Raw genomic sequence first — 25,827 nt, forward strand, 5'->3', positions numbered from 1 at the left:
CATATGACAGGCATTGAAAGCATATAAGCACGGCAACACAAAATATTAGCTTCCGCCGGGATGCGGCCGTCAAACCAGCTGTTTCAATCAGAGGTGGTTTATTGTGATTAAATAGCCTCTGATAGACCAATCAGAATCGAGTAAATTCCAAATTCATGGTAGAATACATATTGAACATGTCTGTTAAAATTTTGAGTTAAGAGTTTTAGATTGATGCAAATATAATTCAAGCAATCCCAAGCATACAACTTTGCATGTTATAATATTATTGCATTGCAAAATGACATTTTTCTGAAATTGCTTAAAAACACATTCTGTACCACACCATAAAAGACATTATAGACTTTTAGACTTGGGTACTTCTTGGCTTCAATTATCACCCATTTGGGTCCAGAAAGTTCCATTGGCGTGGTATCTGCAGTGTATTTTCTGACCTTAATTACCCGTTTGTGAAATCTTGTTGCTAAGATATCTACCTGCGAAACAATGCCATGTGACGTCGGCCTAGCAACAGGGATGCTGGGGTCATCGAGTGTGCATAAACTCCTCTCAGTGATCGATCATCTCTACACGCAATGTCGTATTAAGGCCCAGCCATGGATGTAAGTGAAACTTGTTCCCGCAGTACATCAGCACGCGCTTTGGTATTAAACTATTTTAACCCGGGCCTCCCACGGCGTGCACATACCGTATACGTGGTGTTAATATACAGGCCTATCCGCATGCATATTCCAATCAACCTCACATGCTACCGTATGTCCATCTGAATATAATAGAAAACACATTCCACTGCTCATCATATTGTCGATCCTTTGAAAATTAATAAGATTGTTTTGCCCAACTATTGACTCGTGTCATGTTGGCTATATGATTCCATACCAGCCAGCAGTAGGTATATGTGTTATGAAATTGATTGCAATAACCGCCAATCAACCTCGAGTGAGTAGCACCAATCATTCACGACACGGAACTGCTTGGACTGACGCGATGAGGTATATTTCTAACGACTGTCCCCTTCAAGCTCCTGCCCAGCGCGTGACACCTTCGTTACACTCTCGGTAACATCGCTGCCACCAGTGTGGGCGCGGCCATTACAAGAATCTTGAAATTTGCCCTCCAACCCCATATATGTAGTTACGTTTATACTTTTGTTTATGTCTTTGGGAATGCCATCATAATTCAATTTGAAAAGTTTTACGACTGACCATGTTTTCCAGATGAATTTATTTTGTTGTTTTGATAATCAGATTGGTTCGAGATTCCAGACTAACGGAAAATCAACCAACTTCTCCCTTACATTCTTACTATATCAATAACACGATAGTTTAAATGAAACAGAAATTCAAATTGACAAACGAAGAAAGTAATTTAGCAGCGATAAGTGTATTCGGCGTCACGACAGTCGTCACTTGTTTGTAAACATAACGGTCATTCGGTTGCGAGTTCAACTCCAAGCATGGTTGGGGCCACCTTTCACAGTGGGGAGTTTTGACTGGTGGCAGCGATAGTATAGAGAGCTCCGCGAACGGGCTATCGCTGTGAGGAGCTTGTGTCCACTTGGGCCAAGGGAGGCTACTCTAATCTGCAACACGAAGGTCAAGGTCGTAAGAAGACACGGCGATGAATGTTCTGGTAATGTGAATGTTTCGACGGAATGTTTTGTTTATTAGTGATGCCCCGAGCCTTTATAATGTCACGATTCTTACATTACTGCAATACATCAGTGAGAGCCAGTACACTCTCTCTTTTCAACCGTATTTGTTCGTGAGTCCGGCGATCTAGATCAAATGCTACGCCTAAGTACTGCGCGTGTTTTGGGTTGCGTCCATGGTGGGTCGGTGTGTCTCTGGTGTTTCGTGACAATCGGAAGGGTCTGTCGGGGTAGATCATCCGCCTGGGTGCAAAGTAGACTTAGTTTACAGCAGCACACTCCTCAGGACTCACCCACTCGAATGACTAGCTGATGGTATTACATTAGAATGTGATGGGGCATTCTTCAGAAAATGGCATGTTATTCTCTTCTTGTTTTTGTGAGGATATCTTTCCCTTCTGTTTCAATACCCTCACCATGTTTATATGTATTTTAATGTCATTGTCAAACCACTTTTAGTTGCCTGAAGGTATTTTGTATGCAAAGTTATTACAAATACAGAATTTATTACCACAACAGTGTTGTAATTGCCGGAACGATTTTGTAATTACCATGCACAACATACTTCTGCTTTCAGCACCTTTATGCACCTATGTACAACTTCATGTTGACGTGGATTCGGCTTCTTATTTGGATGTTATTATTGCAAAGTTCATTTTGATTTTAAATTTATTTTTTTTATTCATTTCAAATAAAAGAAAACACTTTAAAAACCGGTATATTATGTAACTTGTGGCTTATTAACCTCAACTTCCTTTGATATTAAGTTTATAATCGAGCTCTTTTTCAGCAAATTTCAAATAATCCGACTGCAACATACAGTAGAAATTATGCTGAGATTCTAATTCTGATTAAGATTTGTGGTATTAATTAGATATGTTATGGTAATGACATAAGATTTGATGTTGATTTCTTATGTTCTTCACATTTTCCTTTAAATTTCACATTGTGCAAACTTCGCTGAAAAGTTTTTTTTATAAATATCAATTAACATCGGTTACGATAACTTTGCCCAAACCAATAAATTTGGTACTACAATTTGTGATGAAAGCATGTGTCAGTGTTGCCCCGCTTGATAGAAGCACCATCTAATACAGCCGTATGTGGTACAAACAGGTGTCTTTAACTGGTGAGTGATAAAAAATACAAGTATATGTTGATTAATCACGCTGAACGCCAGTGATCTGATGCTGAACTCAACCGTGCTGGAATATTTAAAAAAACGGCTCAATAATCTTCCTATATCATGAGCGCTGGACGCTGTTATAAATTGTTTCAACACATTCAAGTTCGTCGTTATTCATGAAACTCGCCACATTCAGGTACACTGGAGGTGATTTCAAGTTTAAGGAACGGCCAGCTATATTGCATTGTTCAGTTTCTATGTCTCATTTAGGCTAAAAAAAAGTTTTCATTTTCCATGTCTCATTTAGGCTAAAAAATGTTTTTCAAGTTTAAGGAACGGCCAGCTATATTGCATTGTTCAGTTTCCATGTCTCATTTAGGCTAAAAAAGGGTTTTTGGTTCGTTTCACGAGTCCGACGCCCCTACTGAAAAGTAGCTGTAAAATAAATTAATTAAACATAACAATTGTCTCCCGCTAGTAATATAGACTATCTTATACAATATAAAATGTTAACATCATTATCAGTGATTCAAGAAGCCAGCTGCAGTTTTAATTGCACGACAGAATGACTTTCATATAAATAAATAAATGATTGACGTAGCTATTTACTTAAATTTCGACCGACATAAATCCGTGAATCATAAAATTAAAATGTGTGGCCTTAAAAGACTTTCTAGTTTACCCCAAGGGTGGCCCAGTCGTCTAAGGCCCCGCGATTTGCTGTGCAAAGTTGCGTCCCTTGGGCACGCCAGAAACCTATTATTGTGGGCTCGAATCCCAGTTCGTCCCGATTATGTTTCTAGGTTTGTCAGCACCATACCCATGCTTGTGGGTTTCACCGAAGTGGTAAACGTCTGAGACCTGCATCACTTCCGGCTTTCCCCCCACATTAACCTGACACGTCGTGATATAACTGGAATAATGTTAAAAGCGGGGTTAAACACAGCTCACACAATCACTCACCAAAAGGCCCAGAGGAGCACGCTCACTTCGCACTCGGGTACACTCGGCTTATTCCGCTTCCCACCTCGACACCATGGGCAGTAATCGTGACATTGCATGAATTCATTGTGAACCGTGTAACTCCAGATCCCGCATGTCCCTACATTATTCTCGCTTCAACGAAGCCCTCGAAGATCCCTTCTCATACAAGTTGTCAGTGTCACTGTGACACAGACAAGCATACTTCAGATAGCTTACTTAATACACAGATGGCAGGCATTTTATGCACATAGATAAGTTCATAGATTATGCCTAAACAGGTATGGAGGGTAAGTGTTTTTTCGGTAAGTGGTTGGCAGTTTATTGCTTATTTTCTCTAAACGCTCTGGGCAAAATTGGCACCCACTAACCCATTCTTGTCATTGCCGCCTCGTGAGTCGGATGGTTACAATGGGTGACCTGCCTGCTTCTGTGTCAACGGCTTGAACAGGTGCTCGTGCGGCAAGATATTTACTTGACTGGACCAGACTTATTGACCGGCGTCATCGATATAGCTGTAATATTGCTGATTCTGGCGAAAACCATATCCACTCACTCATAGATATAAATAAAAGCGGAAACCTCGACTAGAGTAAATAACTGTTTTATTGTACTCAATAGAACACTAATCACATCAGACATTAAACGAGATTGATTAATGCATAGTTGGCCGAGTGGTCTAAGATGCCGCTGGTCGTGAGTTCGATCCCACGATCATGATCCTTAGAATGACACCACAGTCGGCTGTATATATACAAGCTCGTAACCGTTGTTCCTCTCTCCAACATTAGGCTGACAGGCTTGATATTGCTGAATTATTGTTCTAAGTGGCGTCAATCTGACTGCCTCATATTAGAAAGGTTAAAAACACAGTTTTGAAAAATTCGGTCTGGCAATGAGAATTTAGGAATAAAAACGCGACGCCACATTTTTTTTAAACATGCTATACAGTAACTGTTTGTATAGGCATATGTCAAAAAGCCTTGGGATATCCCTGTAAAGGATTCCATATTCTAGAGGGGAACATTGTGCATATATATGACTCAGATCCGCTGGTATAAATGTACATTGACAGCAAAATTCAATAGAATCAGCAGAATATCTTTGAGTTGTCTTGGCAGCTAAAAGAAATTTAATTTGAAAAGCCCGGAAACTAGTTTCATTGATTGAAATTCCCAATACCGGTGAAATTAGTGAATGCATTAAGCGTGAAGCCGATAGGAGATGTCCGCAAAAAACAGTTTTGACATTCTGTCATTTTCAAAGATGAATTGCGTTTGTAAATCAAAGAGCTTATTAACCATGATTTAATCCGAGACAAGAGCGGAACTGTTTTATAAATCCATATCTCGTGAACGTTTGCTGCAATTATACAATGTTCAAAGTACGCCTTAATGGTCAGTGAGTTTAATGAAAGCCTCAGCAGGGAAACGATTGACAGTAATAAATCGTTTCCATGGTTAACCCATCCTTCGCACAGTCCTGTATATCTTGAGCGGAATGGAAGTCAGGGAATTGAATTCTTTGATAAATATATGTTTTCAAGCTGAACACGTCGTCGTAAACATATTTTTAACAACACCTACTAAAGATGTACATAAAAATACTTGAAAAAGCATAGGTTTGTTTGCCAAGACATTTTGACTTTTGAAAGTTTTTGTGGGTTACATACATTTTGAAATTGCCTAGTATATTCTCTATCTATAGTCAAATCATGTGCTTATTGTGACTGCTGTCGTTTACGATTTGATTGAGTGCATTAGGCACAGTTGTAGTGGTCAATTAGGATGTGAGATGAGTGCAATGTGAACGTCTTCCTCCGCCCTCAAAGCTAGTTTCGCTCTGTGGGGGTTCACGTAATATCTGACTAACTGAAGAAGTCTTGCATCGTGATACTTTAGGCTGCGTAAAGAGGTATAATTTGGATTAAAAAATGCTTGTCTATATGAGAACATGTCGATTAGCACAGACATGGCTACATCAAGTCATGTTTTGTCGTACTGACGCCTCGACTCCTGTCGATCTGGTGAAGGCGATGTGCAACCTGGCTGTACGTGTATTGTGCCCTGAGGGCGCTGTACGTGTATTGTGCCCTGACGGCGCTGTGCGTGTATTGTGCCCTGATAGCGCTGTACGTGTATTGTGCCCCGAGGGCGCTGTGCGTGTATTGTTCCCCGACGGCGCTGTGCGTGTATTGTGCCCTGACGGCGTTGTGCGTGTATTGTGCCCCGACGGCGCTGTACTTGTATTGTGCCCTGACGGCGCTGTACTTGTATTGTGCCCTGACGGCGCTGTACTTGTATTGTGCTCTGACGGCGCTGTGCGTGTATTGTGTCCTGACGGCGCTGTGCGTGTATTGTGCCCTGACGGCGTATACAGTGGCCCATGCTTTCAATAACTGGTCTGCATGGCCCAAACGCGAGTACTTACAAGCCGTCGTGCTATGGCTTGGCTGTGTTGATTGTTAACAACATCTGTTGATTCACTCACTACATAACGAAATGAACTTGTAGAAATGAATTAACAATTAATTATCCTGTCTATGTTTCAGGCACAATGCAACAACAACCGCCCCCATATGCCTATAACCCTCAGCCGGTAAGTAGCCGCTCTTTGAAAAAAAATATGATTGTTTATTTGCTTAATTGACTGTATATTTATGTTTAACCCCGCAATATTCCAGCTATATGACGTCGGTCTGTAAATAATCCAGTCTTGACCAGACAATCCAGTGATTAACATGAGCATCGATGTACACAACTGGGATACGATAACATGCGTCAGCGATCCTGAACACCTACGACAATGCTGAACAATGCCGAATCTCCACGGGGTTCAAAATGTCTGAATAGAGGAACTTCCAATTTTTTCATAGTAATATAGTAAATATTTCAAGGCAGGATTGATATGAAAGAGTGAGTGAGTGAGTATGGTTTTACGCCGCTTTTAGCAATATTCCAGCAATATCACGGCGGGGGACACCAGAATTTGGCTTCACACATTGTACCCATGTCGGGAATCGAACCCGGGTCTTCGGCGTGACGAGCGAACGCTTTAACCACCAGGCTACCCGACCGCCCCTGATATGAAAGAATAAGGTGTTCTTAACTTCTTTTTAGTAGTATATTTGAAAATTGAAATTTATTATGCTTTGCGTTCATGAAGGTACCAGTATAAACGTAAAATCAGGCGTGCACACTGTCTTAACCCGGATAGTGGATATACGGAAGGTGTGCACCTTGGAACATTAATGATCATAACCGATGTAGCATGTGAGATCGACCTTCGGCGAGTATAATAATTATATAATCAACCATCGAGGGAGCCTACGACAATGCTGAACAATGCCGAATCTCCACGGGGTTCAAAATGTCTGAATAGAGGAACTTCACAATCTGAAATTATTTGGTTCTATTTTGATTCATTTTGGTTATTTTATGTTAAAATATTATTTAACTATTTTCTAATTATCATCATATATTCTTTTAGGACTTGTTAACGTTGTTTGTGGACGGTGAATTTTATGAATTTCAATGTAAATTGCGTTTTGTTACTGTGACTTTTCAACACAGTGCGTTTTTAATTTACTACTCCAAAACAACGCATCTTCATATATCAGAATTAGATTTGTCTGTATTCACTACACTCGTATGTTGATTTCGGCATGTCACTGAAACAGCTTTGACGTTATGTGCGAAAGACTAACAAAGTCAAATCATTATCTGGAATATTCCCAATATGATGATACTTGCAGATGCCGCCCCCACAGCCCTACCCGCCACTACCACAGCACTACCCGCCGGGTTATGTACAGCCCCATCCGATGTATGCACCACCGGTGAGTTGCATGACGTCATCAATTATAACCGTAAACCAGTATATAAACTAGTGTCCAAAAGAAACGATACCACCTGTTTGCAACGACATAAAAGAAAAACTAAACAATGCAGAAGTTTAGGATTGGTGTTATGCTTTTGAGAAATCCTTTCACAACATCTGTACAAAAATTTCATTTCAATAAAAACTGTACAACCAATATGACAAGCCTTTAAAGATGGGTGGGGTCGAAAAATGAACATTTCGTTAGAGCACTGATCACAGAAACAACGGGAAATGTCACACAACACGTCTCAAAGTCAAGTCAGTAGCTGGTATGTCCACCGTGAGCATCAATACATGCCAGAACACGCCTACGGACTGATGACGTCAAACGTCTGATGACGTTGGGAGTGATGCGTTGCCATTCCTCGAGGAGACATCGTTCCAAGTCCTGGACGTTGACTGGAGGCACACGGCGACGTCGGATTTGCCGATCGAGGTGGTCCCATAAGTGCTCGATGGGATTCATGTCCGGTGAACATGCGGGCCATGGCAAAACCTGTACGTTGGCGTTGGCAAGGAAGTTCTGTGTTAATCTTGCTGTGTGTGGCCTTGCATTGTCATGTTGGAAAAGGAGTCCACGAGGCTGTTGCTGAATAAAGGGCACCACAACAGGCCGTAGGATGTCATCAAGATAACGCTGTGCATTCAGGTTTCCACGAATTACGACAAGCATCGTTTTGACGTCACCACATATGCCACCCCAAACCATTAACCCTCCACCTCCAAACGGCCGGACCTGTTGGATACAGTTAGGCGCCAAACGTTCACCAAATCGTCGGTATACAAGCTGCCGTCCATCGTTTCTGAAGATGAGGAATCTGCTCTCATCAGAGAACATAACACGTGCCCAGTCCCGCCGTTGCCAACGTCGAACTCGCCTGGCCCAGATCAGTCTGTTGTTCCGGTGTCGAGGCGTCAGGAGCGGTCCGCGGTAGGGATGACGTGGCCGGATACCATACTGCCGTAGTCTCCTGTAGACGGTCTGTCGACTGATCCTGTGTCCCAGTGCTGTAGCCGCCGTGGACGTCGCTGTTACGGTGCGGTTCCTCAGGTGTAATACCCGGATGTAACGATCTTCACGGGGCGTGGTTACTCGTGGTCTTCCACTCCTGGGCCTGTCTGACGTCTGACCTGTCTGACGTAACCGCTGCATCAACCTGGTGATAGTGATGCGTGCGCGGCCCAACCTTCTGGCGACGTAGACGTGTGACGCTCCTTGTTGGACCATTCCAACGGCTCTCTCTCTCTCGATGGCTGTCAAACGTGGCATATCTTGTGTTCTTTTTGTTGCTGTGATATCAACGTGTCTGATCAGCCGTTTTCTACAGTTTTTTCTGCACGTGCAGAACATGCTAGAGAGGGAAATGTCACTTTCACGAAATTTACGTTTTTTCCCGGAAGTGATCACGTGTTCCCGGTATTTTTTATCGACTATGCTGTGTTTGGGATGTGCAATACGAATTGGCATGTTTTCATACTTGACAATTCACTTAGTAAAAAACAATTTTGAAAATAAGTTGGTATTGTTTCTTTTGGACACTAGTTTATATACTTCTCAAAAGAATTTTTTCATAGTAATATTGTAAATATTTCAAGGCAGGATTGATATGAAAGAGTGGGTGAGTGAGTATGGTTTTACGCCGCTTTTAGCAATATTCCAGCAATATCACGGCGGGGGACACCAGAAATGGGCTTCACACATTGTACCCATGTCGGGAATCGAACCCGGGTCTTCGGCGTGACGAGCGAACGCTTTAACCACCAGGCTACCCGACCGCCCCTGATATGAAAGAATAAGGTGTTCTTAACTTCTTTTTAGTAGTATATTTGAAAATTGAAATTTATTATGCTTTGCGTTCATGAAGGTACCAGTATAAACGTAAAATCAGGCGTGCACACTGTCTTAACCCGGATAGTGGATATACGGAAGGTGTGCACCTTGGAACATTAATGATCATAACCGATGTAGCATGTGAGATCGACCTTCGGCGAGTATAATAATTATATAATCAACAATCGAGGGAGCTGTTGATCGCTCCCCTGGCCGCGCGATATTGAAAATGGTTAAAAGATTGCACTTCTTGTTTCCCTTCCTGGCGCTGAGAATTGAGTGAGTGAGTGAGTATGGTTTTACGCCGCTTTTAGCAATATTTCAGCAATAGCACAGCGGGCCGGGGACACCAGAAATGGGCTTCACATATTGAACCTATGTCGGGAATCGAACCCGGGTTTTCGGCGTGACGAGCGAACACTTTAACCACTAGGCTACCCGGCAGAGCCTCTGAGCATTGAGGGTATAAAACATTTTTAATAATAATAATAATAATAGTCCATTTGTTGCATGTGTGTGATGCTGCGATTTGAACACGCGATCTTAGTTTTTTTCTGGTACGTCTAGGAGACGCACAGCGAACTTCGTCGTCTAAAACGACACCCAGTGTCATTTGAAAAAAGAAATACAAAGTTTTTGTTTTTTGTGAAAAAACGTTTGGTTTATGAAAACCGACACAGACAATAACGACATATGAACTAATTTTAAAACAACGATGAACGATTTGTTTTCATTTTGAGAAAAGCAAACCACATTGCCTTTGCTACTTTGGTTTTAGAACCATTGGAACTAACAAATGACCAGTGGAGTTTGAAAAGGAGTGTAACCATTTCCGCGCATGCGAAGATTAAGTAAAGTGGAAGTGACATCATTGAAATTATGTTTTCGACTGAGACGACTAACAAGTTTCTCTTCCATGTATGACGATTTTCTCACTTCAACTGTCAACGTGTTACATGTGATGGTTGCAGATGCAGCAGCTGCAACAACAACAACAGACGTCAGTGTTTGTCGTCAACGCTGGGGCCCCCGCCCCTACCACGACCATCATCAGAGAGAGGTAGGATACACAGCAGTGAGTGAGTGAGTGAGTGAGTGAGTGAGTGACCGTCATCAGAGAGAGGTAGGATACACAGCAGTGAGTGAGTGAGTGAGTGACGTGACCGTCATCAGAGAGAGGTAGGATACACAGCAGTGAGTGAGTGACCGTCATCAGAGAGAAGTAGGATACACAGCAGTGAGTGAGTGAGTGAGTGACCGTCATCAGAGAGAGGTAGGATACACAGCAGTGAGTGAGTGAGTGAGTGAGTGAGTGACCGTCATCAGAGAGAAGTAGGATACACAGCAGTGAGTGAGTGAGTGAGTGAGTGACCGTCATCAGAGAGAAGTAGGATACACAGCAGTGAGTGAGTGAGTGAGTGAGTGAGTGACCGTCATCAGAGAGAAGTAGGATACACAACAGTGAGTGAGTGAGTGACCGTCATCAGAGAGAAGTAGGATACACAGCAGTGAGTGAGTGACCGTCATCAGAGAGAGGTAGGATACACAGCAGTGAGTGAGTGAGTGACCGTCATCAGAGAGAAGTAGGATACACAGCAGTGAGTGAGTGAGTGAGTGAGTGACCGTCATCAGAGAGAGGTAGGAAACACACATGACCAGTGAGTTATTGGGTCGGTATCTAGGTTTGAATGAGTGAGTGAGTGAGTAAGTGAAACACTTTATGCCTTGGCACTATCTCAATCTTTTCTACAAAAAGTTTGTACAGCGAATCCTCGTTACCGCCGCCTACTCGCTATATTGCATAAATCGACTTTACGCTGTGAGTGGGTGACTTGGTTTAACGCCGCTTGTTATAGTATTCTAGTTATATCACGGCGTTTCAGCTCAAAGTGGGAGGAGAACCCGAAGTCATGGAGTTCTCAGACGTTGACCACTTCGGTTAAAACCACGAGCACAGGTATGGTGCTTTACAAACGTAGAAACAATAGGGGCGAACAGGGATTCCAACCCACGATCATAGGTGCCTGGTGTGTCCAAGGAACGCAACTCTGCACAGCGAACCGCAGCACCTTAGACGACTGGGCCTCCCGTTACCCCTTTACGTTGTCGTGCCGGTATCAGTTCTTTCGTCTGATATCAATACTCTGGTTGAGTCGAACTAGCGTTACTCGAAATACATGTAGGTTCGACGGAAGCAGGTGCATCTAGTTAAGGTAATTTCACACAAATATTGATGATAAGAAATATGGTCTTATGAGATGACGATAACGACGTTGACGATGACGATGATGATGATGATGATGATGATGATGATGGTAATGATGATGATGATGATGGAAATGATGATGACGATGATGATGATGATGATGATGATGATGGTAATGATGATGATGGTGGTAATGATGATGATGATGATGATGATGATGATGATGATGATGATGATGATGGAAATGATGATGATGATGATGATCCCTTTTCAGAAGCCATGTGAATCATGTCCTGCACTGCATCATCACGTTTTTCTTTTTCCCGTGGGTCATTGTGTGGATTATCCTGGTAAGCAATGGGGAATAGTGAGTGATGTCCATGCATTAATACCAAACGTGGTCGCGAAACGGTTTGTTTGTTTGTTGTTTAACGCCACACTCAGCAACATTCCAGCTATGTGACGGAGGGCTGTAAATACTCGAGTCTGGACCAGAAAATCCAGTGGTTGACATCATGAGCATCGATCCAAGCAATTGGGATACGATGACATGCATCAACCAAGTCAGTGTACGGCACACGGTGTAGAGGGTTGAAATTGCATTGTCTGTTGTGTTTTGACATCACTAAAGTCACCCATCAAATGTCATGCTGAAACAGTTTTCCATTTATATAAATTCACGAGACTTCCTCCAGATTTACACTTATCAGGAAATTCATATTCATGTTATAAAATATGAGCGCATTTTCAAAACCACAAAGTTAGTAAACTATTTAAAACATGCTTTTCTCAGTAGTATTCTTAGTGTTGTTCTTTGTAGTAGTAGTCGTAGTAGTAGTAGTAGTAGTAGTAGTAGTAGTAGTAGTGCCGTCATATAGCTGGAATATTACTTAGTGCGGCGGTAGTAGTAGTAGTATTAGTAGTAGTAGTGCCGTCATATGGCTGTAATATTGCTGAGTGAGGCGTTAAACAACAAAGTAGTAGTAGTAATAGTAGTAGTAGTAGTAGTCGTAATAATAATGATGATAATAATCATAAGAAGTTGACGTTTCATTAACATTAATAGCAATAGTTATCATAACAATAAAACAATAATATTTTCAGTGCATTGCAGACAGTTAGATGGGGACGTGGATTGCACAGGCGCTACAAGACGTTGCAGGATTTCCTTCATGATTATTTATTTTTCAATGGTGATCCGATTTTATTCGCAAAAAGCAGATCAAACGTGTGCTTTATGTTCATTGTTGACAAATCCCATGCTGGTATGTATATTTATATTCCTGAAATATAGGTACCCGAATGTCTAGTTTGGAAAGAATTTCAATAACTTTTAAACAAATAAAGAACCATTTAATTTGTTATTTTTTTACAAGGTACATTATTTGTTATTAAAACTGTAATAATAACTCGTTCGTTTTGAAGTCTGTTTAAAATCCATTCAAGAAGGGGATCAGTCTCTATTTCTGAATTCCAAAATAGAAAATTAGAAAAGAAAATTAGTCGACGGCGTTGCTACATTTGAGTTAATTTTCACAAACCTGCTGAACCAGGTAACTGTTTTGGATTGACGCTGGCGGGGATCTAACCCCGGATGTAGATTGCACGTCCGCTTCACTCACTTTTCGTGAAAGACGTTTGATTGAGTCATTTGGGTCTTATACTACTTTGAACAGTGTCATGTTCTTGTGGAGGGAAACAACTTATGATAATGCAGGTCTTAGATGTTTGTCACTTTTTTTAAACCCAATGCTGGGGGGTGGGGGTGGGGGTGGGGGTGGGGAGAGTGTATCTACGATGACATACAATCCATCAGATTATACGTTGCAACCATCTTCGTCCACATTCGTCGGCTGTTTCGACAAGTGAGTGAGTGTGGTTTTACGCCGCTTTTAGCAATGTTCCAGCAATATCACGGCGGAGGAATCCAGAAATGGGCTTCACACACAGTACGTTTAACCACTGGGCTAAACATTTACCACCATGGTAATATTTAAATATACAATATTAGATGAAGGTTATCACGTGTCGGCGTAAAACCTGCATGAATTCATTGTCACCGGCAGTTGGTTGGAATCCTGTTTCAAATATTATTTCCCTTTTAGTACGACATTTCGGCTCAATAACTAGCGCCTGTATCAAAAAAGTTTGATGTTGATGATGAAACACAACTTCTCGGTTGTGGTTGAAAATGTACACCGTCGAGGTCGGGAAAAGCTCGAAGTTTACATTGAGTGATGAGTGAGTGAGTTGGGTTTAACTCCGATTTTAACAGTATTCTAGTTATATCACGGCGTGTCAGCTTCATGTGGGAGGAAAGCCCGAAGGGATGCAGGTCTCAGACGTTTACCACTTCGGTGAAACCCACAAGCACGGGTATGGTGCTGACAAACCTAGATAATTGAGTGATGATGATATCAACAATTGTTATAACGGAAGGAAGGTCTCAGTGACTCACTAACTAAATGACGAAATCCCTCACGGCGAAATCCTAACATTTCAAGTGTTTCTCGTTACTTCGATTATTTTCTCGAAATTGAGAATTTTTAAATGGAATCAAAATTACCACACAAAAAATAACCGGTGTAACGGGAATTTAATTTTTAATTATAATTGAAAAACGAGAAAACAATGCAAAATTTAATCATGTCACAATAAAAACTCGAAATTTCGAAAAGAATAAACAAATAATTTTATAAGAACCCCATGACCAATAGATTGGCATGTTGTAGAGGTGGGGCAAGAGAGCTTATATTGTGACTGGGTGAGTACATGTCATCTTTCACTAACGGCGTTAAAGCTGAAAAGCTGCCACACACGAATCATTTCAGTGATAGTGATGATAACTCTAACCAATTATTCGTACAATTAGAAGTTTACATGACCGTATCATTGATGACTTCGCTGTGGCAGCGTACCAACCAACTGCCAACCGAAGATGAGATCCGGCGCAGAAGATGGGGATGGATTGGGCACAACCTGAGGAAGCCAGTCAGTAACATCACCAGACAGGCGCTGTCATGGAACCCCCAGGGAAAACGAAAAAGAGGACGTCCAAGAAACACCTGGCGACGGGACCTCGAGGCAGACAGCAAGAAGATGGGACACACCTGGAAACAACTAGAGAGGGCAGCCCAGGGCCCCGTTCCTCAAAGCGATCTTAGCACTAAGGTGATCGTAAGTCCCATACTTTAACATAGGCTTACGATCATCGTAGTGCTAAGATCGCTTTGAAGAACGGGGCCCAGGACCGAGGTCTCAAGCGATGGGCATAACTGACTGATCATTGATGACAGCAATACGGAAGTAGCAATAAGTATCACTACAGTTTATAAACCATAAAACATTCCCGCAGAATTCGTTTTTTACTTCTTCATTTAACCCACCAAGCGAAAATAGAACTTTCTACTTTTATGTCGCAGAGTAGACACCGTTTACTCCATCTTTACACACTACGTTCGTGTTTTTCAATTACCCTCGGGGTTCGAACCTGAAAAACCCAATCATAAACGCTCCATAGTCTGATGGGTGATAGTATCATTATATCTATTTTTCTCGAAATTTCGATTTTTGTCACGTTACTTCAATTATTTCGATTGTTGTTTCGTTTTTACAAATAAATCAATATGGGTTTTTTTAAATCGAAATTTCGAATTTTGTCTCGTTGCTTTGATTATTTTCTCGACATTTCTTTTTTCTCTCTCGTTACTTTAATTATATCTCATTATTCTAATTTCATTTTAAAGAATCGAAATTTCAAGTGTTTCTCGTTACTTCGAAATTTTCTCGAAATTCCGAATTTTTAGATATAATCGAAATTACAAAAGAAAATAATCGAAGTAACGGGAAAAATTTGAAATTTTCAGTGCCAGAATCGATAATATTGGACATTTATGATCAGGCTCTATTTCATATAATATATACTAAAACACAACGAAATTTTCTCGAAATTCCGAATTTTTAGATATAATCGAAATTACAAAAGAAAATAATCGAAGTAACGGGGAAAATTTGAAATATTTATTTCACAAGTATAATTGGAATTATTATTCATTGAAAGTTGAAGTGACCCCAAGATGTTGTTTTTAAAAAAAATAAAAAAATAAACACTTCCTTTGTTAAAACCATTGCCTGATTGTGAACACAGAAACGTTTGCATTGATAACATCCACTTCTCTCACATAGAAAACATATACCCCCTGATGTGAAGCGGGCCAGCAATATCCACTTTTATGTAGGACGGCAAGAGTTGTCTCCCTTTGAGTTTTCATGAGATATGGCAGGTACATTTTTCCCCAGAATACAGACTCTATACATACTAATAAAACACCAGCGTTGTTGTGTCATTACATCATTCCAAAATAAATGCCTTGCTTTTTGTTACAGTTTGACGGGTATTCCACAAACGCAACAAAGTTACTGAGCTACTTAAAATAACACTATGGTATCTTTGAAAACATTCCGTGTTCGTTAAGTCTCTTTGTTTATACATAGATGATAATACATCATTTTCAGTGCCAGAATCGATAATGTTGGCCATTTATAATCAGGTTCTATTTCATATAATATATACCAAAACACAACGATGGCGCACTGAAATTCCAAACGAATTTTCAGAAATAAATAATCAATATTCCTTTGTGATTTTCATGTTTGTATGGCGTCGTGGACACCCAAGAGATAATAGTGTTATAAAATGTGCTCAAAACAGCAACTATATAGCGTTAAATTAGGGCAATACTAAATCAGAGTATTGTAGCGAGTCTTTCACATAATCCACTTACAAAACATACATGTTTACCAGACCCATGAACATCCGGGTTACAATTGGCCTTCAACAACCCATGCTTGTCGTAAGCGGCGACTAACGGGATCAGGTGGTCAGACATGGCTGATGCATGTCATGGTATCATAACTTCGTGGATTGATACTCATGATGTCAGTCACTGGATTGTCTGGTCCAGACTCGCTTATCTACAGACCGCCGTCATATAGCTGGAACATTGCTGAGTGTGGCATTAAGCAACAAACAAACATTTTAGTCAATGGACATTGAGTATATGCTGAAACAGTTCGGCTGTACATTGTATAGATCGTAAGGCACAAGGTATCAAGGCAACAATGAAAACCCTTTGTCCGAACTTGTATTGACGCTAATTACACCACTGAAGCATTGGGACCTACACACTATTTACGATGTACCAAATATTACATAATCGGTTTAACGCTTACCGCGTGGTTAACCAGCGGTATTAGGGATGGGGTAATTCTCAATTGTTGGTCCACATTCACCGTTACCTCGGATGGTTGTTTTGGGGGCTTGTTTTGGCAACCGTGTCCTGATAAAGTGCAGACCTGTCCTGACCTCGGCATAGAATACTCAGACGCTCTGGGATCAGTGCTGACGAATTCCATTTCTTAAATTGAGATATAACTAACGAAGAACGTAAGTGTCATTTTTTATTATTTAATTACACAAAAAAGAGAATTAACGGTAGCGAGAACTAAGATCTGATTTTAAGGAGATCGCACGGGGATAGTAATTTAGTTTTTTTCAGTGGTTCTACATGGCACCCGTGTAGATGCTTCTGCATACCCATTGAGTGTGATAAGTCTTTGAAAGGCATTTAGAAGTGATGCATATAAGGAAGGGAATTTATGAACACAACGTTTCGGAGTACAGTAAAGTACGGTTATAACGAACTCAAAGGGACTACTAATTTTAGTTCGTTTTAACCGTAGATCGTTATAAGCATATATACAGCATAACTACAGCAAATAGTCGGGACCAAAAAAGAAGTTCGTTATATCCGTCAGTTCGTTATAAGCGTGTTCGTTATAACCGTAGTTTACTGTATATGCTTACTCCTTCATCAGGTGAATTACCCGAAGGAATACGTATATACTCTGAAACGTTGTGTTCCTCATAACAAAGACATCCATTAATTCTTTTCCATATGTGTATCACTTCTAAGTGCCATTCAAAGACTTGATACGTTTGTTTAGTTTCCAGTGCGATTGTTGTGAAATTGCGAACTGGCGAACTACCTATAAAGTTCATTCGAAACCAATATTTTTTTTAAAGTATGTATGTGAATAATGTAAACACAACTCAGTACTCGCTTGTAAGTTGCAATTTAAGTTTTAGAGATGATGTAATGTTTAAGTAAGACATAATTGTTGTCCTTTTCAGAAATACTGAAAGCACTAGTCCAACTGTCTATTTATAGAGACAATGCAGCAGCAACCGCCCCCGTACATGCCGGTAAGTGATTCCTCCACTATATAGTGAGTGAGTATGGTTTTACGCCGCTTTTAGCAATATTTCAGCAATATCACGGCGGGGGACAGCAGAAATGGGCTTCACACATTGTACCTGTGTTGAGAATCGAACCCGGGTCTTCGGCGTGACGGGCGAAACTTTAACCACTAGGCTACCCGATCGCCCCACAATATGGATATTTACACATTGCCTTGTGTTCATTTCTTAAAGGGCGGTCGGGTAGCCTAGTGGTTAAAGCGTTAGCTCGTCACGCCATAGACCCGGGTTCGATTCCCGACATGGGTACAATGTGTGAAGCCAATTTCTGGTGTCCCCCGCCGTGATATTGCTGGAATATTGCTAAAATCGGCGTAAAACCGTACTCACTCACTCACTCACTCATTTCTTAAACTTGGAATGTTTTTGTATGCCTGTTCCACCATAAGCACATATCAAAAGATAGAATCGTGTTCACATGTACAGTAGAACGCGGACAGAACGAACGTAGACAGAGGGAGAAAACGGATATAACGAACTGTTACAGAATCTCCGATTTATCTCCTAAATGGGCATCCATAACAAACTCTTTGCAGCGACTTAAAGTATACAGCGAACTGATATCTGATCCCCTACAAACCCAAACACCGCGAATTAGTGACGTGTAGAGCGAAATGAGAAATCTCAGTGTCAATTTGTGTCACTGACAATGGCTGTACTCAAACAGCCGCGAATCAACACAATCAGCGGTGACGATTGAACTTAGTTAAACTTGCTGATGTTGATCTTACCTGTCATTGAACTGATCTAGTCTGTAAAATAAACATTAAACGAACTATTGAATTGTATCAGTCTGTTGTATTGATATATGATTTCCATTGTTCGTATCACCTTCCACACAAGTAAATGAAGCCTAGTACCGGAAACTCAAACTTATATACATCGTTTTGAAAATAATCTGTATCCCAATACTCGTCACAAACACATGCGAGATATATATCCTGCCAGCATTAATCAATAAGACATCCCGAGTGAGTGAGTTCAACGCTGCTTGAACCGTATTCCAGTTATATCACGGCGTGTCAGCTTTATGTGGTAGGAAAGCCCGAAGTGCTGTTTAAGTCATATATTGATTTCATGATTTGTGTTCACAGATCATCAGTTAACTATAGCTGATGTTCTGTCTTTGTGGTTATATGAAAACCTACTTGTACATTTCTTGCAGCCACAGCAGCAGCAGCAGTATCCCCCGGGGTATGTGCAACAACCGATGTATCAACAGCCCATGCACGTGAGTGGTTATTATTAATATCATTATTTTGAATCAGGGAAGTACACAAAGGGGGTATCTAAATACGTAAAGTAAAATAGGTATGACAAATACCACCAATACTCTCGCAATTATTCACACTTGAGACAAGTTGTTGTAAAAAATTATGTATTTTATTTTGAAAAGCCCGAGAACAGCCATCAACGGTCTTGAGTTCACTACTGATTTATTTCATGGAAAATAGCAAATATCTTTGTGATGTGAAGCGCGTAAGCGAATTTTTGTTTATCATCATTTTACGTTATACACATATCCTTAGAGTGGCATCGTTACCATAGGAAACTAGAATATCAGCTTAGCAAACAGTTTGTTAAGATCTTATTTGACACAGTCACATCTTCAAGGTCATTCGACCGGAAGTATGGCCAGCGACTCATTGCCTAAATTTGCACCTCATGACCTGGAATGGTCGGTAACTTTGAACGTACCGATATCTCGATTATGTTTATTTGTAAGGGTGGTCGACTATCTACTATTGTATTTCATACCGTTTAAATGCACACCATACCATAAGACGTCATTGTCGCTATCCACCATGTCAATGTACCGTGATGGAAGTACACGTACTTAAGGTACTTTATCGCTTTTTTAATGATTTGTAGGGGGCACGGGTGGCCCAGTCGCCTAAGGCGCCGCGATTCACTGTGCAGAGTTGCCAGAAACCTATGATTGTGGGTTCGAATCCCGGTTCGCCCCGATTATTTTTCTAGGTTAGTCAGCACTATACCCGTGCTTGTGGGTTTCACCGAAGTAGTAAACGTCTGAGACCTGCATCACTTCAGGCTTTCCTTCCACAATAAGCTGGCACGCCGTGATATAACTGGAATACTGTTAAAAGCGGCGTTAAACACAACTCACTCACTCACTCATGATTTGTACCATGACGTTTCATCCATGGATAAATAAGGGAAATCTGATAGTGAATCCTTTGTCTTTAACCACAGATGATGCCCCAGCAACAGCAGCAACAACAACAGTCGGTTGTCGTGGTCAACAATAGTGCCCCTGCTCCCGTCCCTGCCCAGACGGTCGTCGTAGAGAGGTGGGTCACTCAAGACAAGAGAAATATATCTACATATATACACCAATATTAGAACATGAAATAATCTTTTATGATTGACGACCAATTAGGGGCGTGTTTGTTATCAAGACAACAAGACGAGAACTCTGTAAGGTCAAGTCGGATAATCCTGCATTAATAAACTTGTACCATTTTGGCAAAGGTCACCCGGCCCTTCACGGCGCCATATGCCAGGAGTTGTACCCATTTACACATGATCGCACTGTGGGGATTCCGGGACGTGATAAGCCACCAGTATCCCACGCTGAACACGATCAGGTGGTTACAATGTATGACCTGGCCGGGTGCAAGCTGCGTTCCGACGCCTTGGATCGTTGTTAATGCTGCTGCCACAGGTTGCCAGGTCGACACTCGGGTGTTTACAGACTGCATTGATACAGCTGGAATATTGCCATATATCAACGTTATCAAGTGATAAAAAGCAGTACATATGAAACTTCCATTCCAGCTCGTCAAATAATTTGGCTCATGGTCAGATGATCAAATCTACTAAATATAACTACTTACATATTAATCAAGTATGCCTGAAGATTGAATGCAGAGGCATGTCGTCGATATATCAGATATTCGTCAAAGAAAAATTGTTTGAGAAGAAACTGTTATCAACAGTTGTATGACAGAACCGCAACCTTCCCCATTCAGCAAGTAATCAAGCAGTTTGGCAAAATGTTCTTTTAGGACTTCCAAAAAATTCTTAAAATATCCCAAGGACGTGTTTTCCATAAAGCGTCGAACCTCTTATAAGGGCCGGCTGCTTATAATCGCTTCGCGTAAGCATATATAATCACAATACGAGCTGGGGATGGGGTCTGGCTGAAAGGAGTACTTGACTGTTTTTTATGACGACATGGTATAAAAGTAAATCTGTGGAATTATTTCGTCTTTACAGTATTCAATATCAATTGCATCAATTTTGACATTTTTTCAACACATTTAATTTCTGTGAACATAAACGTCGTTTATATTTACATAAAGTTGGCCATACATAATAATATTTATCAAAGTAATTTGATCGTTCATTCTCGAGGGCGTTACATTTAAACAGAAGATGAATACATTAAACATGAAAGGTAAGAAGGTGTGCAATATGGTCTACATGTTGTTTTTTCCAGATTATAATTATACAATAGATAGGTGAGGTGAAATGGGGTTTAACGTAGCGTCCAAGATTATTGCAATTATATAGCGACGTGCGTGCGCGCGCGCGCGCGTGTGTGTGTATGTGTGTGTCTGATTGTACTAGTCCGGACTGATGCCGTTTTATAGTGCTGGCACACTGAAATACCATGCCGCAGTTTAATATGAATATCCCGCTCAGACACAGTATACTGACTAGTCCTTGTTTTATCCCCTTCATGCCGAGCGCCAGACAGGGTAACAACAAGTACCATCTTTTAACGTCTTTTGGTATGACGAGGCCGGGGATCGAACCCCGGACCTTCCGCTCTCCGGGCGGACGCTCTACCACTAGACCACGGAGGCTACAATAGATACCATTTGTGGTGCACATAACGCTGACATTGAATGACAGGCTCATCTAATTATGACATTTTTGCTCGTATTTCAGACCACGTGTGAATCATTTCCTACATCTCATCATAACTATTCTCTTCTTCCCCTGGGTCATCGTGTGGTTCATTCTGGTAAGCAATGATAACTTGGACGCCAAACTACTCATTCAATAAAGTATTGTCATATCATTAACGACATAAATAACATACAAATATTCAACCACAAAAGTTTATGTTCAGGATCTGATTACACCATAGTGTACATGTGCGTATATTATGGAAATACTGAGAGTTTGAGTGAGTGAGTGAGTGAGTTGGATTTAGCGCCATTTTGAACACAGTTCCAGTTATATCTCGGCGTTTACGCTTGATGTGGGAGGAAAGCCCGACGTGATTCAAGTCTCAAACGTTTACTAATTTTTTGCCCATGAGAACGGGTATGGTGCTGACAAACCTTGAAACATTATCGGATCGAACCGGGATTCGAACCAATAATCACAGGTTTCCAGGGGACGAAATACCAAGTATTGATCAAAGCCGCATCAGATCCTAGCGTTACTTCAAATATTTTCACAGTAGTATTCTCAAAGCTAGTACCGTGCTCGGTGTATATACATGATCTTGTTTGATTTGAATGTCAAGTTTGGTATGTGTTTATTTACGCTATATATTTACTATTTGTATTTAATGCTTCCAGTGCATTACGGAAGGAGGATTTGGTATCACCCCGGCATAAGGATGATACAACTGGACGTCTACCTGTGATAAAGATATGTGATCATCATCTGTGATGTCGAGTTTGTGTTTACTCCAATCAGTAAACAGAGACGGTGATATGAGAATGTTTCCATATCCTCATCAAAGACCATATATACTGTTTTATATGTACTTGTTGATTTTTTAATTTACAAAAAAAAAGAAACGAGTTCAATTCCAACTGGGCGATGGGGTAGCAAAGTGGTTAAAGCGTTCGCTCGTCAAGCCGAAGACCCGGGTTCGATTCCCCTCATGGGTACAATGTGTGAAACCCATTTCCTGTGTTCCCCGTGATATTGCTGGAATATTGCTAAAAGCGGCGTAAAACCGTACTCACTCACTCACTCATTCCAACTGTTATTATGTATGAGGAATGTGAACAGAGTCATCTAATCATGTCCCAAACATAACACTCGTGTTTAACAATAAAGTGTAACATACCAAACCATGTTGCTTCCATTTGTGTAATAGCCATACTCGCGTCAAGTAGTACCATGTTCATACGCATAAATATACTGACGGAAGCACTCGGAATTAACGTTTATTGTTGTATTCAGAAATCAGGCAGGATGTCGACAAATATGTCACCGAGTCTGGTGTTAGCAATGATGTATTCATTGCATCGCCGAACATTGCAAAATAATCTATAAACTCGGATCCCATGTGACATAAACTGAACTAATTGGGGGTGGTACTCGAGAAGTGTTTAATGCAGTGCCAGATAATTCTGAGAAGATTACCTCAGAACACAGGCCCTGTGCCAACAGTGGAAACAATAGAACAAGCTAGAAAGAAAACATTCTATCTAGATAAGTTTACTTTAATTCTAATCGATGAAACTTCTGCTTATAACCAACTCGACCATAACTTTACCAAAAGCATATGGCTACGAATGGAATGGATATATTACGGTGCTAAAGTAATTGCAGCTGTGAATGTATAACGTCTAAGCAATGGAATAACAAGTCTTGAACTTGATCATCCGCCGATTCCATTTGACGTAAAATAGCTGTGAAAGGTATATGAATGGACCACTGAAAATCAGTGACGTCACCAGGTGTTCGCGGAAAGTGTAAACATGTACTGCCGGTAGCATCCGCCATTTACAAAATTTGCATTAAAAAGTAAGTATTTATTGCCTGATGCCGCACAACAATATTCTGACAATCAAGGGGTCGATGGACCAGGAAATCACGTTAAAAGATAGTGCATTTACTGATTTTATTGAAATAAATAAATAAATATGATATGTTTAGGCAGTTTGTATGGATGTTTATTCTATCATTTACGCTTCGGTGGCGTAATGACTTAAGGTCGTTGGCATAACACGAACATATCTGTACACGTGGTAAGCTTCTGCGCGCGTTACGCCGTGCCGATGTCGTAGTAGAAGACGCCTCAGTGCACCGTGACAGATCTACGAACCGACGAAGACCACTTGGTTGGAATGTGTGACCCTTGGCTGCCATCGAAACACAAAATTCACTCGCTCGTTAAGATATCAGTGATTAGATGTAAGTATTTAGTAAATTGTTCCTTGAAGCAATCAAGCGTAGATATTGATATTAGCATTGTTGCAATGTAGGTGCATTTCCAGCGAGATTTACGACCCACGCTAACGAGATCGGGTGGTCAGGTTCGCTGACTTGGTTGATGTATGTCATCGTATCCCAGTCGATGCTCATGTTTACAACCACTGGATTATCTGGTCCAGACTTAAATATTGTCGATGGCGGAGTTAAACAGCAAACAAACACACAAACAAACATTTATACGTGGGTATGCAGTCAGGGATGGTGAACTCTCTTCATGGGTATGTCACGAACAAGGGATCACGCTAAAGATTTTAATAACGCTTCATTCTGTAGTTCGAAATAGAACGGAAATGTTTCATTCCTGTATACACAAGATAAGTTAAATAAGATTTAAATGTTTGTTATCAATTAACTCAAATAAAGATGTATTTTTAAGGAATTAAATAAGATAAACTCTGTCCTTGCACGGGACAGTTGCAATGATGAAGAATTTGGCGCTATATTTAATGTTCAAAGAAAAACAGTACGTACAACGGTTTTGAAGTTTATCCCTCCGTAAGCGAAAACATATTGAAGTCAATTCTTGTAAATAAATACGTCAACGATAAAACTTTACACACTGTTTATTCAATAACACACAACCCCCCAACGAGAATCAGCACTTTACTGAGAAAGTGTTATTCCAAATTTATAAACCTATTCATTGGGATCTCTATTAAGTAAGAGAGTTCTTTCTATAGGCATTAAAACCTATTGTGAGGTTTTACTTTCAAAGTAAAACCTATTAAGAGGTTTTACTTTCAAAGTAAAACCTATTATGAGGTTTTATTTTCGTTCTGGAGGTTTTACTTTGAATGTAAAACCTCAAATCCCAGATTTAACCAAGTAACTGAAAAAATGACTACACGTAGCAATTCAAAATTTTAATTCAATTAAAATTGAATGTCATGTGTACAGTGAATGAAGACTGGGTAACAAAATGAAAGTCGTCGTCGCTCATCTTTCCACTTCAGAGTCTCTGGTGAAAGGACAGCGAGGTTTCAAAACACGTGCTTTTAAACAAGTGCTTATCAATGCTGAACAATTTACACGTGAAGTAACTGCTAGCCGTTAGGTCACAACTACCTCTATGTAACAGTTGGATTGTTTAAAGTCGTAAATCTTGTAAAGGAAAAGACACCTTTTAAATTTGCGAATTTTCGTTTTGAAAAGTTTAAAAGAAGTGGAATATTGCAACACAAACATTTAGAGACCGAAGATTTCACTTTCATTTAAAAGTAAGTATTTTAGTTGTGTTTTGTTGTTGACACATCCAAGTGCTCTTGACCGCCTGGCAAGTCAGCGAATTCCACGTGCAAGTTATGATATCATGTCTTCAAGGAAGCGCTATAATGAAGCGCCTCATTTATAGATGCTCGTTATAACATTTAATCAATTTAGACGGTTTATAAGTATGGAAAAACACTTTCCCTCGGTTTTGGTAGACAGAGCATGCCCTGGGGAGAGGGAAAAAACAAGGGGGCTTCTCCCCAGGGCATGCTCTGTCTACCAAAACCTCGTGAGCGTGTTTTCTCCAATCCTTAGAAACCTATTATGTGGGTATCGCCATTATGAAAAGATGTGTTTTCTGCCAATGGTAAAACCTGGGAAGAGATTTTACATTTTTACAAAAACCCTC

General features: G+C 40.6%; 2 protein-coding genes across 2 annotated transcripts; both read left to right on the top strand.

The window, feature by feature from the left end:
* The first annotated feature begins 1,562 nt into the window (after nt 1–1,562).
* LOC124130964 (protein SPEC3-like) lies at nt 1,563–13,086 on the top strand. Its single transcript, XM_046494018.2, has 6 exons — nt 1,563–1,632; nt 6,310–6,356; nt 7,513–7,596; nt 10,443–10,531; nt 11,952–12,027; nt 12,782–13,086. Exons 2-6 carry the CDS (start codon nt 6,315–6,317, stop codon nt 12,797–12,799), a joined length of 309 nt encoding a protein of 102 aa, XP_046349974.1. The 5' UTR covers nt 1,563–1,632; nt 6,310–6,314; the 3' UTR covers nt 12,800–13,086.
* Nucleotides 13,087–16,974: 3,888 nt separating this feature from the next.
* On the top strand, nt 16,975–23,053 carry LOC124130966 (alpha/beta-gliadin clone PW1215-like). Its single transcript, XM_046494019.2, has 6 exons — nt 16,975–17,123; nt 17,871–17,942; nt 19,162–19,227; nt 20,211–20,308; nt 21,915–21,990; nt 22,556–23,053. Exons 2-6 carry the CDS (start codon nt 17,913–17,915, stop codon nt 22,592–22,594), a joined length of 309 nt encoding a protein of 102 aa, XP_046349975.1. The 5' UTR covers nt 16,975–17,123; nt 17,871–17,912; the 3' UTR covers nt 22,595–23,053.
* Nucleotides 23,054–25,827: the final 2,774 nt, after the last annotated feature.

The sequence above is a fragment of the Haliotis rufescens genome, unplaced genomic scaffold (genome assembly GCF_023055435.1).
Source record: "Haliotis rufescens isolate VD_foot unplaced genomic scaffold, xgHalRufe1.0.p SCAF_9, whole genome shotgun sequence".
Classification (NCBI taxonomy): domain Eukaryota; kingdom Metazoa; phylum Mollusca; class Gastropoda; order Lepetellida; family Haliotidae; genus Haliotis; species Haliotis rufescens.